This window comes from Sinocyclocheilus anshuiensis, unplaced genomic scaffold (genome assembly GCF_001515605.1).
Source record: "Sinocyclocheilus anshuiensis isolate Anshui unplaced genomic scaffold, SAMN03320099.WGS_v1.1 scaffold185, whole genome shotgun sequence".
In the NCBI taxonomy this organism is placed as follows: Eukaryota; Metazoa; Chordata; class Actinopteri; order Cypriniformes; family Cyprinidae; genus Sinocyclocheilus; species Sinocyclocheilus anshuiensis.
In genome coordinates, this window is record NW_015539887.1 from 989,448 (window position 1) to 1,003,236 (window position 13,789).

The following is a 13,789-nucleotide window of genomic DNA, read 5'->3' on the forward strand; positions in this document are numbered from 1 at the left end:
TTTTTTTACTTTAAACCGCATAAACACATTTCATTACACCAAATACACAAAATAATGTTCTTTTTAGCAACATCATATGACCCCTTTATAGCACTTGTATATCATTGCTCTTTGTTGATTTTGATTGCTTCCATTGTCCTCATTTGTAAGTCGCTTTGGATAAAAGCGTCTGCTAGATGACTAAATGTAAATGTAATCATTTTATGTAAATAGTCTGCTATACTGTTATAAAGATCTAATTTACTTACATTACAAGCTATCAGAATTTCATTTTACTTTTTGGTCCATATAAATACTGAATTGTATAGTTTTGCTAAGTTTGAGCCTCTGAATAACATTGAGGTGCCTTGATACTTGATGAAAAAAAAGACATGCAAACTTTTTTTTAGATTTGTTTTTAATATTTTGTCTGAAGGTTCATTAAACTGTTCCTTAAAAAAACGGACTTATTACTTTATATGCCAGATTTTACATGGTTAAATTGTTATTTTTATTTCAATTAATGCCATTTTATTAAATCATCGTTTCTGCTATTAAATAGTGTTTTTTAGAGTTAGAGGATAATATAATTTAAAACAGAAGAAATTGATAAACATCAGCTGATAAACAAAACCCTCCAATTTTGTCCCATAATCAATATGGTAGCAATATATTGCGCATCCCTAAACCTAAGGATTAATATGATTAAAGAGTTACAGTATCTCACAGAAGTGAGTACACCTCTTACATTTTTGTAAATATTTTATTATATCTTTTCATGTGACAACACTGAAGAAATGGCTCTTTGCTACAATGTAAAGTAGTGGGTGTACAGCTTGTATAACAGTGTAAATTTGCTGTCCCCTCAAAATAACTCAACACACAGCCATTAATGTCTAAACTGCTGGCCACAAAAGTGAGTACACCCCTAAGTGAAAATGTCCAAATTGGGCCCAATTAGCCATTTTCTCTCCCCGGTGTCATGTGACTCATTAGTGTTACAAAAATGTGAGGGGTGTACTCACTTCTGTGAGATACTGTATGTCATTTAACAAAGGCCATAAAATTCCCAACCTAATCAATGAAATTGTTTCCTCACTCTATAGTTGTCCATGAGGATGCCCAACCAGGGTTTGATGGACTTCATGACATCCTGAAGCAGATGCTTCTCAACATCTGAGCCGTCATGGAATGTAAGATTTCCAACATGGATGGAACGTCGAACATCTGGCAGAGTCACAAATGCAGAAAAGTACTCCTGGTCTGGAGGTTCCTGTTTAGGGAAAAACACATAATGAGACAACTAGCCATTCAAATCAAGAACACCTCATTCCCATCCATTTGCTTGTAATGAAATGTGTGGGTACCTGACACTGCATGTAGTTGAAGTAGTTGGTGCAACCAGTGACGTTTTGGAAGTATGAGGGATAAGGAGTAAGATCACCATTCAGTAAGCTGTCAAAAACCTGACGGAGAGACGAGATGTTTTTAGAACGGAGGTAATAAAGAAGCCCCAGTGTCACAGGCGCAGTGTGTCCTGGTTTATCATACTCACCTGAAAGGCCTCCATCCATCTCTGCTCCTGGATGAGTTTGACTCCTGCATCTGTCTGCATCTGCACATGCTGCCTCTGCAGCTCATCCACGAGACCCGTCTGATAAAGGAAATCTGCATAACCTCCCAGCATCTGAGAAAAAAGTGGATTAGAGAGATCAAAGTCCATATATGAACAATCAAGTGCTTTTCACAATACATATGATTTCAAAGAAGCTTTACAGAAAGTCATACTGTCATGTTTATAGCGCCTATAGCACTTCGGTGAATTATAATTATCTGGCATCTGATTGGTTTATAAAAAAGGAAATATAATTTTCATTCACCAGTTCAGGGTCACACACACCATCTCCAATGGCCACTCCTTTGAAGTTGATCTTCACTTTGGCAGAGGGATTGTTCTTGTGGATGTAGTAGCCAATTGCTGGAACATACTTTCCTGCATATGACTATGAATTTTAAATATAGTTAACAGCACAGTATTTTGACTGTACAAGAGAGTAGGATTCTGATTGTATCAATCCAAAATGAGGTCCACTTCCTCACCTCGCCTGTAGCGTAGAACGGATTAGACTGGAACTCACTGAATATCTGGAAGAACTGAGTCAGGGCACTGCGGAGGGGACAAAAAAAACCTAATATTTATCACATACATCTCATGTTGTCTTAGATATACAGTAAACGTTTGCCACTGTACCTGTACAAGTCTCTGCCCACATCATCCTGGTTTTGGGCAAATCCTCGGTCATCCTCAGTGAAACTCCATCCTGTCCCAGCCTTAAAAATAAACGACAAATATCCATCTAGTATGTATAATTAAATTAAAACCTGTCATAGAAACACCGGATTCACATACTGTATTAGCATATTTGCAGTAAGGCTGTCAACTTATTTAATTTACTCAGTTCCTTCTTAAAGAAAGAAATAATGTGTGTAATAATTATATTCTTAGATTCTGTGTCGATGACACACAAGACAGAAAATATGTATCTCCATATAAAGACACTTAGATGTATGCAGCAAAGCTCTTTACCTCATTTGATCTCATTTCAGAAAATAAATAAATACATAAAATATAAAAATATTCTCAAATTGCATGAAAAGCAAGGAAAATAATATAACAAATTTTCCTAAATATGTTTTTAGGAATTAAGTGAAAATGACTTGAGCAAATTCTGAAATAATTAAAATACACTAAACTCACCAGTAGGCATATGACAGTATTACATTTTCATGTTGCGATAATTACTGAAGCTTTTATCACGGTATTATCATGAAATTAAAATAAGTTGCAAAAATGTTGTCATAATACAGTGTAACAGGTTTAATAACTTTTTTCTTATAACAAGAAGAACTGAACATTTAAATACAATAAAGCAATAGATAAAAAATGTATAAAGTAAACTAATGTTTCAAATGGATTAAAATTCTAAAGAATTATAAAGAACAATAGGTAACACTTGACAATAAGGTCTCATTAGTTAACCTTAGTTAATGCACTAACATTAACAATGAGCAACAGCAACATTTCTTACAGAAGTTATTATTCTTGGTTTAAAAAAAAATACAACTTAGTTCATGTTAGCTCGAGTCCGTTAAATAATAATTACAACTTTGATTTTAATAACATGTTATTAAATGTTGAAATTAACTAAGATATATAAATGCTTTAGAAGAATATTTCATTGGTAGTTTATGTTAACTAATGAATTAATTGTTGTTAACAAATGAAGCCTTAAGTGTGACCGAACAATAAAGAACAAAACATTTTTGAACAATATCTAGGGCATGTTGTAGTCCAGATTAAATGTAATTAAATGCAAGTATTTAAAGAGAAGTTGATGAGAAAACTATTCTTAAAATGCTTTCATCAAAATTTGTAATAAATAATTATTCATGGTATTTTGAAGTGCCCACGATAACAATATCGTGCATGTTCATTATCATGATATATTGTATTACCGAATACCGGAACATGTCTACTCACCGGGTTGTCGATGTAAAGAACAGAGTATCGTGATGTCCAGGGGAAATCCCTATAGCCCACTGCAGAACGACATTAAAGGCTTAAATTCTAACGTTTTAATGTAATTTCATACATTGATATCTGAAGTGTAGGGTTTCACTATTAAGCAAATAAAAATTCCTTTCTGGCCCAAAAACCATCTATAATACAATGTTTATAAGACACAGAAACAACATGCTAATCTTCATCAACATAATGTAACACAGCATACAGGCATTTGTACTCACACGTGAGGTTCTTATGTACAAAATATGGGCCGTGCTCCACAAACAAGCCAAACATGGAAGTGCCTCCAGGTCCTCCCTGCAGCCACAGCAGCACCGGAGCCGTCTCTGGTCTCTCCTAAACAAAGAAAAACATGCTACAATAAATAAGTGTGCAGTAATAACATCACTGAATCGAAATCTGTGTTGACTATATATGATTTGTTGTGAACGACTTCTGAAAACACCTGACTCAAGTGTTGCCAACTGACGCAGAAGCTACAGTCAGCAGGTCAGTCTTCTCTTTAGTGATGTTCATGTACAGTGTTAAAAAAATAAAAGTGCATAACATATTACCTGGGCAGGGAAGAACCAGAAGAAAAGGTTACTGTTGTAAGTCTTGTTCACAGTGAGATATCCTGAGTAACTCTTGACATTGGCACCAGGAAGGGGTCCCACCAAACTCAGTTTTTTGGCTGCATACCCACAATACAAAAAAAGAAAGCGTATTAGCATACAGATGAGAAACATCAGTGAATTATGATAGCAGTTATAATTTGTGGACAACCAAAGTAAATTCCACTGATCTATCAGTCTCGCACAAACTTCTCCATAATAGGGAAAATACCTGTTATAGGCTATTTACCGAATTAAAGTAAAAGAAGAACGAAAGAAGAGGAACTGAAATTATTCTATGCAAACAGCAAGCATACCTTCTTCTATCTTGCCTTCCTCCAGATAGGGGGTGAGCATCAGAGGTTTGCCCGGGTCAACTCCAAAACGTGACCCGCTCACACGGTGTGATTTCCGGCAGAAGAACGAGGAACAGCCCCGGGGACTGACAGACTCCAGAAGAGCCCCGAGGAACAGCAGCCTCAGCGTTTCCTTCAGCATTATAGAGTTTAACTGCAGACAGCAAAGAAATATAACACGGGGATCAATGATCCTGCTTGATATTAAAAGGCTCGCATTACCTGCTACCTGTTATTACAAGCCTAAACATATCAGATGAGAGAAAGATGACAACTCTTGTCAGTCTGTGAATTATCGAAAATAAGCAACATACGTACATAATGCGCGGCACATTATGTTATGAATATGTAAACAGGAAAGATAATGTGCAGGTGTGATAACTTATCAAATCAAATAATTGATCATTTATATACATCTTGTTTTCCTGATCAGTAATAATAATAGCGTTACCTTAAAGCCAGATGCCAATCAGAAATCCAGAAGCCGTTTGCATCGGCAAATGAAACTAAAAGTAAATGCAGATCAGCTTGTTGTCACGCTTTGAATGTGTTGCAGTCACATGACTATATGGCCTCAAAGTCATGTGATCGCAGTGAATCCAAGGAACTTCAGTTGAAAACACTGACCCCTATAGGCCCATTTGAGAGAAGCAGTGCTCAACCCACAAAGCAACTTTTCCAATATACAATATTATGCAATATGCATTTGCTATGTAATAGAGAAGGCCCAAGTTAATAGGCTATTTCTCAGGGTTGCTTTATTTTTTAAAAATCATCTTCTGTAGATATGTTAACGTCTTGACTACAAAAAGCCATTGAACATGCCGACTGTTAGTATGTTGAAACAGGTTGAATTTTCTTCAAAAGTGGGGCATGTTGTCACACTTCATAGTGTATGTTGTTAGAATGGAACCTGCCATTGAACTTTTGAACAAAATCTAACCAGGTAAAAATAATAAATTACAAAATATAAACATTGTAAAACAATTATAAAACAAATACAATTCTTTAAACATACAAATATCAAACTATTTTGTCCAACAAAAGAGTAAATTGTATAAATTCATAATATTTAAAATACATGTGACAACTTGCCCCAATGAAAAAACTTGCTCTGACCTGACATTTATGAAGAAGCAGCCTTGTATAACATGCCACAGCTCACTTAAGAGGCATATAGGCCTAACTTTTGAGCATGAGAAAGACAAAAAGGTGATTTTGCCCTGTCCATCATCAGAAGTCTTGACCTTATCAGCTGTATTAAACAATTTTAAAACAATATTAAGTTTGACCAATATATTGTAGTAAAAGCTATTTTTGAATATTAATAAATTGTAATGGCCAAAAATGTAGGCTAATATTCCCATTTTGTGTATAAGCATTTTGCTGTCTTCTGTTTGCAAAAAATGTAAGATTCCTTAAAATTGTGACTCCCAAGAAGAAACATAATGATGGGTAATAAATATAGGCTATAAAGCCCTATTCGCACGGGATTAGTATTATCTGGGGATCTTGTGTGATTTTGAAATTACCCCCCCACATCTGAATTTCGTGTGGTGCATTCGCACGGGATAAGCGAAGCCTGTGATTTTACTCGAATTTACTGATTTATCTCCCGGATACCCGGATGTCAAGGCTTTGAGAGTCCCTGTTCTATGGTCCAGATGGATTTTTTAAAAAATAAACTAATATAGTTTCGTGCGCTGTGTCATTTACATTTCACCAGGTTAAAATAATATCTCAAGCTTTATGCTTGATTTATTTGTAACACATTAACCTCAAAACCTTTTCAGCTTTCTCTTTCTGCAAATTGTATGGTGTAGCGATATGATGACAGCACCCAAAATACTATACAAATACAAACAAAATACAAACACTCCAACGCAGATCCATTCTTCACGAAAGATGGATAAAAAGGAGCACAGCAAACAAAAACCTCGAAAAATGATATGTGACCCGCCAAATGCTGGCCGAATCACAGAGATGCCGATTCGCACGGGACTAATATTATCACAGGACCTCGGTGTTCGGTGAAATATGGTAGGTCATTTGCGGGGGAATTTTTACTTTACAAATTACAGACATGGCCGATTCGCATGGGATTAAATCACAGACAACCTCCACAATTATTACAAATGACTGGAGGTCACCAGGTAATACTAATCCCGTGCGAATAGGGCTTAAGTAAGTATATATTTTTTTAGCAGTGTTGACTGCATGTCCTCAAACTATTTAATTGATGTTTATTGCTAGAAATGATTGGTTTAAACTGTATTTAAACACATCTCGAATGCTGGTTACAAACCTTAGGGCAAACCTCAAAAACAACAAGTAACAGAAAAACTATTTATTTTGACATATTGAGATTGACATTAAACATTTTCTAAAGGTAGCCTAGTAGTCCCATCTCTTTTTACTGCCCCCTTTTTTTTAAGACAGGAAAAAGTAGACCTAAGCCTCCTTTATACTATATTTGTGGAAAGTGCAACATGCTTTTCAAGTGGGTGTGACAAAATTACATGTCTTTAAAAAGTGGACAGTGATATAATAAACTACAGACATTTGATGTTTTTAAAATGAGCCACTTTTCACGCTAGGTTAATTTTTGTTAGATAGTAGTTTATCAAGCATGTTTGATAGATCTTGCAACAAAACAAGCATCTAATGCCTTTTTTTTTTTAAAGTAATGGAACACCAACTGTACCTTTATTACTGCGCTGTTATGCGCATGCTGTAACTTTGCAGCATGTCAAAGCACAGGAAAGCCATCATTTTTAGGTCTAGGTTAGGCCAAGCACAGAGCTGAGAGGCATGTAAGTAGGTTTACAGAACGGTCAGGTAGACAGGAGGAATGTGCGCGCGTCTCTTCCACTTTAAGAAGGCGGATTCGCCTCTGCACACACTGTGTTTATTACGAGCTTGGAAGTGGCACATGGAAGCGATACAGTCAAATCCCTGTCTCTAAATATGGCGAACCCTACTGGCACTGACAGCACAGGGAACGGCCGGGAAGTTTTTTTGAATTCTGCTTTTCATTACGACGAAGAGTAGATGAGTTGGCACATTTTCTGTACGTATATCTGAGGTTGTATCAACTATAGTTTCATCATATGGTTCTTCTGCTGCCACACGCGCCTGTAAATGCGGCAGCGCTGGCGACTCCCGTCACAGCTGGATATTATCGGCTTTTTAGGAGGAACTCTGGAGAGCTGAAGACAGGTCAGGAGAGCAGAGACTGAGATGGAAGAGCTGTCAAGCCCTAACAGACGCCAGTAAGCGGGTAGATTCAGTGAATTAGACGCGATGGCAGCGTCCAGCAACTCCAGTCTGTCGGGTTCCTCCGTCTCTTCGGGTGAGTAGCCTACTGATGAATCACAATCAAACAGGACTATTTGGTTTGGGAATCTGAATAAGCAAGCAATTGACGTGACGATAGCAGAATGGAGATGGTTGGCACTGGCACTTGAATTTCGGTGGTTTTGGATGTAATTAAAGCAGACGGGATAGAACACGGTGAAGAGGTGTGTCGTACCTTTTCTTCATCCAGGGTGAACTAGACCCACCTTTGACTTCTTCACCAATGCAAAAGCATGCAGTCGTTGCTATCACCAATGCACGCTAGCAGATGATTGTGTAATGTCACACTCACTGTGCACGAGTTTTAAAGGCCACCTATATCTGATCATACTTGCATGATAGCAAAAACAGACTTCTTTGGTGGGAACTACAAATCAAAAATGTGCACCATGCTGAATTGTAATGCCAAATAACATATTTCTTAGTGAGATATCATTGGTTACTGCATGCATTTTATGTGGAACTATAAGCATTTCGTTTTTTCCCCTCTCGATATAGGCTGTATTTTTCTCTCTCTCTCTCTCTATCTCTCTATATATATATATATATTATTTTTTTTTATTAAAGTCATGTGTCAGCCCTTTACCATAAAGTCCATAAATAATAATATAACTTTTATCTTATATTTTGTGAGATTTATTAAAAAACTTTCCATAATCAGTCCAGTTACCATGATTTTATACAGTAAACAACAGATTATGGAAAACTATTTGAGAAAATATCTGCATGTAGTGTCATGACCTTGAGTACAAGGCTGTTAGCTAATTGTTAAATGAACCGTGCATTTGTCGCATATATCGTAACACATTTTTATTTGGAAATTTAGCTTGAAATGACATAATGCAATTGATTAACATTGTGTTTATTGAAGTCGGCATGAAATGAATCCACTCAGATGTACATCATAATATGGAAGAAAAGATTTGTTGTTTCTTCTAATTCACCACAACTTTAGAAGTCAGTTTATTAATATTGGATTTATTTAATTTATTTATTTAGGAAACAGTCTATTAACAATTAAGACTTTTCTGTCGGGATGTTTACAGTTGTGCAGAAATGTCACCTTTTTAAAACGGAAAAGACTCATTTCGTGGAATGACCCAAGTGTAATTTGGGCATAACAGCAATAGTATAATGTCATCAGTGTCAACTGTTGATATCCCAAGTAAATCACTGCCAGTAATGCCAACAACATGTTTGTTTTTTTGTGTGTCCATTTCAACATGTTGTAACTTGTAACGTGGGAACAAAAAACTGGTTTGGACACATCCAGTACAAATGCACTTTCCACCCATTGTCTCAAGGGATCTAGGTTAGGCTAGGCCAGGCATATATATCCTAAATCCCAACATTTCAGATTTTTTTGCATCTAAAATGACTCATCAAGCTGTTCCTCTCTCTGTTTTATTCACTCGAAAGATTTTCTATTATCCTGATCTTATTATCCCCAAGAAATTATTGATGTTGAAAATGAGCTTTTAAAATCACCTGTCATCTTCCTAGCTGGGTGTCATGTGGTGTTTAAGCTGCATTATCACATGTAAGGAAGTTTGACTGTCGATATATTAACCTTCACATACAATTACTTACTTTTCAAAACCTATGACATATTTTCACACAGGTACCAAACTGACCTACTACACATTTAAATCTTCACCATATTCTCTACTGTCCAAAAGTTTAGGGTTGGTAGGTTTTTCTCTGCCATTTATTTAATCAAAAATACAATACAAACATTAATATTGTGAAATGTCATTATAAAATAACTGTTTTCTATTTTAATGCATTTTAAAATGTAGATTGGCAAAGCTGAATTTTCTGTAGCCATTACACCAGTCTTCAGTGTCACATGATCCTTTGGAAATTAGTCTAATATGCTGATTTGCAGCTCAAAAAATATTTCTTATGGCAAATGTTGAAAACAGTTATGCTGCTTACCGTGACACATTTTTTATGATTCTTTTTAGTTCAAAAGAATAGCATTTTTTTAAAAATATGTCTTTTGTAACATTATAAATGTATTTGCATTATAAAAGTATTAATTTCTTTCACAAAAACTGAAAAAAAAAAAAAAATCACACTGACCCCAAACTTTTGAACGGCAGTGTATATATATGACTTATTTACATTTTGTGACCTTAGATAAGAAACAAACATTGGGTGGAAGGGAAACCACCGTCCACAAATGCACCATAAGCCACAAAACAGAGCAAAAAGCATCAGGTTGGCTGGAGGTATGAGAAGCACAAAAGAGTGTGCAGGTGTTTAAATACACCGATCACAAATGTGAGGAGAGATAAGGTTGGAAACGCGCTCAAAATCACTCCCACACAGAAATGCATGTTAACACCCTGTTCCCATGCTGTGCCGCTCAGCATTGCGTTTGTAAGAACAGAAGGAGGGATGTGTGATCTGAGGGACAGTACACGTCTCAAGGGAGTACAAGTTCAAATAACAAGCTTTGTTGAATGGGCGTGTAAAGAAGAACCGTTTTCGTGGAGACACTCATTCCATTAAAGCTCAATAGTGACCTTGGGAGAGAAAAAGAGAGGGTTTGTCTAATTCACTTCATGCTTGCTGTAACTCTTCATGCAGACGCACAGAACCACGACTCCTCCTCCACGCAAAGCCACGGGCTCTTGAGATCCAGTAAAGGGATCAAGCCAAGCCATGACTCTCCGTGGTCGCCATCCATTCCCAAATAGATTAGCTCACATGCATGTTGCTGAAAAAGCAGAAGTGCACTGCAGCCACGAGGCCTGCAGCAGGCGGGGAGTCTTTTCTGCCTGCGGTACGGAGAGCTGTCATTAGCTCCGTGCCCCCGGTGTAATCACCGTATGCCATATACTGCGCCTCTACCAGCCTCGCCGTGTCTGTCACAGGAGTATCATTATGTTAGAAAAATGCTTTTTTGCCAGAAGCCTTGTTTCATCTAGTTTGGGTGCGTGTAACATGCACATTCTGCTTTATATTAGCCAAGAACAGGGCTGTAAACAAATGCAGGGCAGACTGGCTAGATGTATGCCGCTCGGCTCAGCTCTTCTGACTTCAAAGGCCAATTCGAGCTTTGATGTTTCCCTAAAGGAAAACTGGGGCTGCAGCTCAGAGCTGCAAGCTTGTGAGTGTTTCAGAAATGATGAAGTTGAAATTGAGTGATTTCATGGGTTTTTGCTGATTTGATTTCCTTTAATCTGAAGGGGTGGTGTTGGCTTAAGCTTGGGGCACTTGACCAGAAGGTCGCTGTTTTAATCCCAGTAAGGAGGGACTCGCTTCTTCATTGTACCCTTGGGCAAGACATTTAACCCCATATTGCTCCAGACAGATTGTCCCGGCCGTAAGTGCACTTTAGTAAGTCGCTTCGGATAAGACTTCAGATAAAAGCATCTGCTAAAAGACTACTTACGCACTTACAGTATGAATCTGCAAGGGGTTCATTCTTTTAAAGTCAAAGTGGAACGGCATTTACAATTGTACTAATGTAATCTGACTTTTATGTGGTTTAATCATCAAGTAATAACTAAGAACATATTTTCGTTACATCTTGAACACGCCATTACTTAAAGGGATAGTTCACCCAAAAATGAAAATTCTGTCATTAATTACTCACCCTCCTCACAGACCCGACGAAAACAAAAAGTATAACTGCGTTTTCCCCCTCTGTTTTGTTTCTGCGTTTTATTCAGTTTTGATTTCTGTTTCTCCCCCATGGACCCCTTATCCCGCCAAGAGTACCTCCTCCTCCTGCTGGAGCAAGGGCAGAGATCGCTCGAGGGCCATAACAGACTGTTTCTGGCCATCGCCCATCTCACCAGCTACCCGGACGACGCGCTCTGCGCATTCTACGGCGCCAGCCTGAACCACCTTTGTGGAGTGGATACTGGCGAGAAACAGATCCCCGTTCACCGTCTGTTCCAAGGAGGATCTCGCCAGTTCCACTCTGGACCCAGAGCCCAGCCCACCATCACCTCGCTGTGTGGCGCTCAAGCCCGAGCCCACCATTGACGAAGAGCCGGAAACCGCCGCGACCGACGAGCCATCGCCACATGGAGTGACAGAGCTGAGGATCGCCGTGGAGCCGGAGCTGTTCATGACGTCAGTCCAGGTGCGAGAGCCAGCAACAGAGCTCGCCATGAGGGAAAAAGCTATGGACTGTGAGATCGTGGAGAGGAGCTCCGCCCCCTGCACCATGGCTGAGGGTGAGCTGAATGTGGATCTGGGACTGATGGACTTCAATGAGGATCGCCGTGGAGCCGGAGCTGTTCATGACGTCAGTCCAGGTGCGAGAGCCGGCAACAGAGCTCGCCACGAGGGAAAAAGCTGTGGACAGCGAAATCGTGGAGAGGAGCTCCGCCCCCTGCACCATGGCTGAGGGTGAGCTGAATGTGGATCTGGGACTGCTGGACTTCAAGGGAGAGGCCATGGATGTATATGCTGATCTGCCCCCTCTCCTCCCTTCTTTGTCGGAGCCCTCTGTCAGTCCTGCTCCTACGCCCAGCCCAGAACTGGCTCTTGTCCCCCCGTCCAGCCCAGAGAGGGCTCCTATTTCCACGCCCTGCTCAGAGAGAGACTATGTTTCCGAGTGCAGCCCTGTCGTTCCCCTGTCAGTCGCGCTCCCCGTGCTGGGAGTCGCTATTTGGTGTGTGTGGGCAGTGCACATCAGCCCTGAAAGCCTGGAGGCTCAAAAATGCACACCCACCCGCCCGCTCCTGCCTCCTCCACCACTGTCGTCTGGCAGCCCCTCTGCTCGCCCTTAACCCACCATCTGTACGGTGCGAACTCCGCGGGTCTGACATCCTCCATCGTCACCGTGGAACCGTAATGTTATAAAGCTACGAGAATAATTTTGTGCGCAAAGAAAACAAAAATAATGACTTTATTCAACAATTAGTCTCCTCCGCGCCATTTTGGAGAGTATCACATACGTAAATAATGTATGCTGTTCTGTGTCAGCAGCACCGTACGCAGATATGCTGTTTACGTTGTGTACGCTTTGATCTGAACATAAACAATGTATCTGTGTACATACGTTGTGTCCGTTGTTTTAAAAAATGCTTATATATGCATACAGTCATGGCCAAAAGTTTTGGCAGTAACGCCCACCATCAGCAAGGTGCGAGCCCCGCGAGTCTGCCAGTCTCCATCGTCGACGTGGCTGAAGAATCCCTTACCTCCGCCTCAGAGTCCAGGACTCCGCCTCGGCCCGTCGACCCAGAAGCTCCACCATGGCTCCTAGCTCCCTCCTCTCCGCCATGGCTCGTTAGTCCACTGACTCCACCGGGCTCCCTCGTCCCTCCGGCTCCGCCTTGGTCTGCCGTCGACCATCCTTCGCCTCGGGACTCCACTCCTCCAGCTGTGCCTCGTCCCTCCATCCCTCCGGCTCAGTCAGGCTCCTCCTTTCCTTCGTCCCTTCCTCCCTCCGTCGGCTCCACCGTGGGTCGCCGTTATGGCTGTGGCCTGGGTCCTGCCTGGCTCCGCCTGCTCCAAGTTCCTCCTGTCTCCTCCCTGGCTCCTCCCTCCGTCTGGTCCACCCTGGCTCCTCCTGTCTCCTCCCTGGCTCCTCCCTCCGTCTGGTCCGCCCTGACTCCTCCTGGCTCCTCCCTCCATCTGGTCCTCTCTGGCTCCTCCTGTCTCCTCCCTCCATCTGGTCCGCCCTGGCTCCTCCTGTCTCCTCCCTGGCTCCTCCCTCCGTCGTCTCCACCCTGGACTCTGACCCCAAAGTTTGCTGCTTAAGCTGTTGTGGTGTTCATTCACATTGTTTCTAGATTATTATGTAGAGTGATCAGATGCATTTTAAATAATTGCCAAAAGCTTAATTTGCCAAAAAAATTAACTTTTCACAAAAAAACTAATGTCACTGTTTTTTGATCCTGACACAAAATGACCAGCTAACATTAATTGACTAATCATATCAGCAGCAC

At 40.2% G+C, this 13,789-nt stretch overlaps 2 protein-coding genes across 4 annotated transcripts in view; one reads left to right on the plus strand and one right to left on the minus strand.

Annotated features, from left to right (window-relative positions):
• LOC107685540 (probable serine carboxypeptidase CPVL) overlaps positions 1–8,064 on the minus strand; it is an 11,964-nt gene extending 3,900 nt beyond the window's left edge. The window contains exons 1-11 of one of the 2 annotated variants that reach the window (XM_016482158.1): positions 8,047–8,064; positions 4,476–4,668; positions 4,120–4,238; positions 3,787–3,901; positions 3,521–3,579; positions 2,231–2,310; positions 2,080–2,146; positions 1,860–1,982; positions 1,535–1,666; positions 1,347–1,445; positions 1,079–1,252 (exon numbers count right to left, since the gene is read on the minus strand). In XM_016482158.1, the coding sequence (XP_016337644.1) occupies positions 1,079–1,252; positions 1,347–1,445; positions 1,535–1,666; positions 1,860–1,982; positions 2,080–2,146; positions 2,231–2,310; positions 3,521–3,579; positions 3,787–3,901; positions 4,120–4,238; positions 4,476–4,656 (1,149 nt within the window). In that variant the 5' untranslated portion in view covers positions 4,657–4,668; positions 8,047–8,064. Of the gene's footprint in view, positions 1–1,078; positions 1,253–1,346; positions 1,446–1,534; positions 1,667–1,859; positions 1,983–2,079; positions 2,147–2,230; positions 2,311–3,520; positions 3,580–3,786; positions 3,902–4,119; positions 4,239–4,475; positions 4,669–4,965; positions 5,094–8,046 lie in introns of those variants that run through there. The other variant, XM_016482157.1, reaches the window with a different exon arrangement.
• LOC107685541 (beta-chimaerin-like) overlaps positions 7,373–13,789 on the plus strand; it is a 47,218-nt gene continuing 40,801 nt past the window's right edge. Inside the window, exons 1-2 of one of the 2 annotated variants that reach the window (XM_016482159.1) lie at positions 7,373–7,584; positions 7,708–7,866. In XM_016482159.1, coding sequence (XP_016337645.1) covers positions 7,818–7,866 — 49 coding nt within the window. In that variant the 5' untranslated portion in view covers positions 7,373–7,584; positions 7,708–7,817. Of the gene's footprint in view, positions 7,867–13,789 lie in introns of both variants that reach the window. The other variant, XM_016482160.1, reaches the window with a different exon arrangement.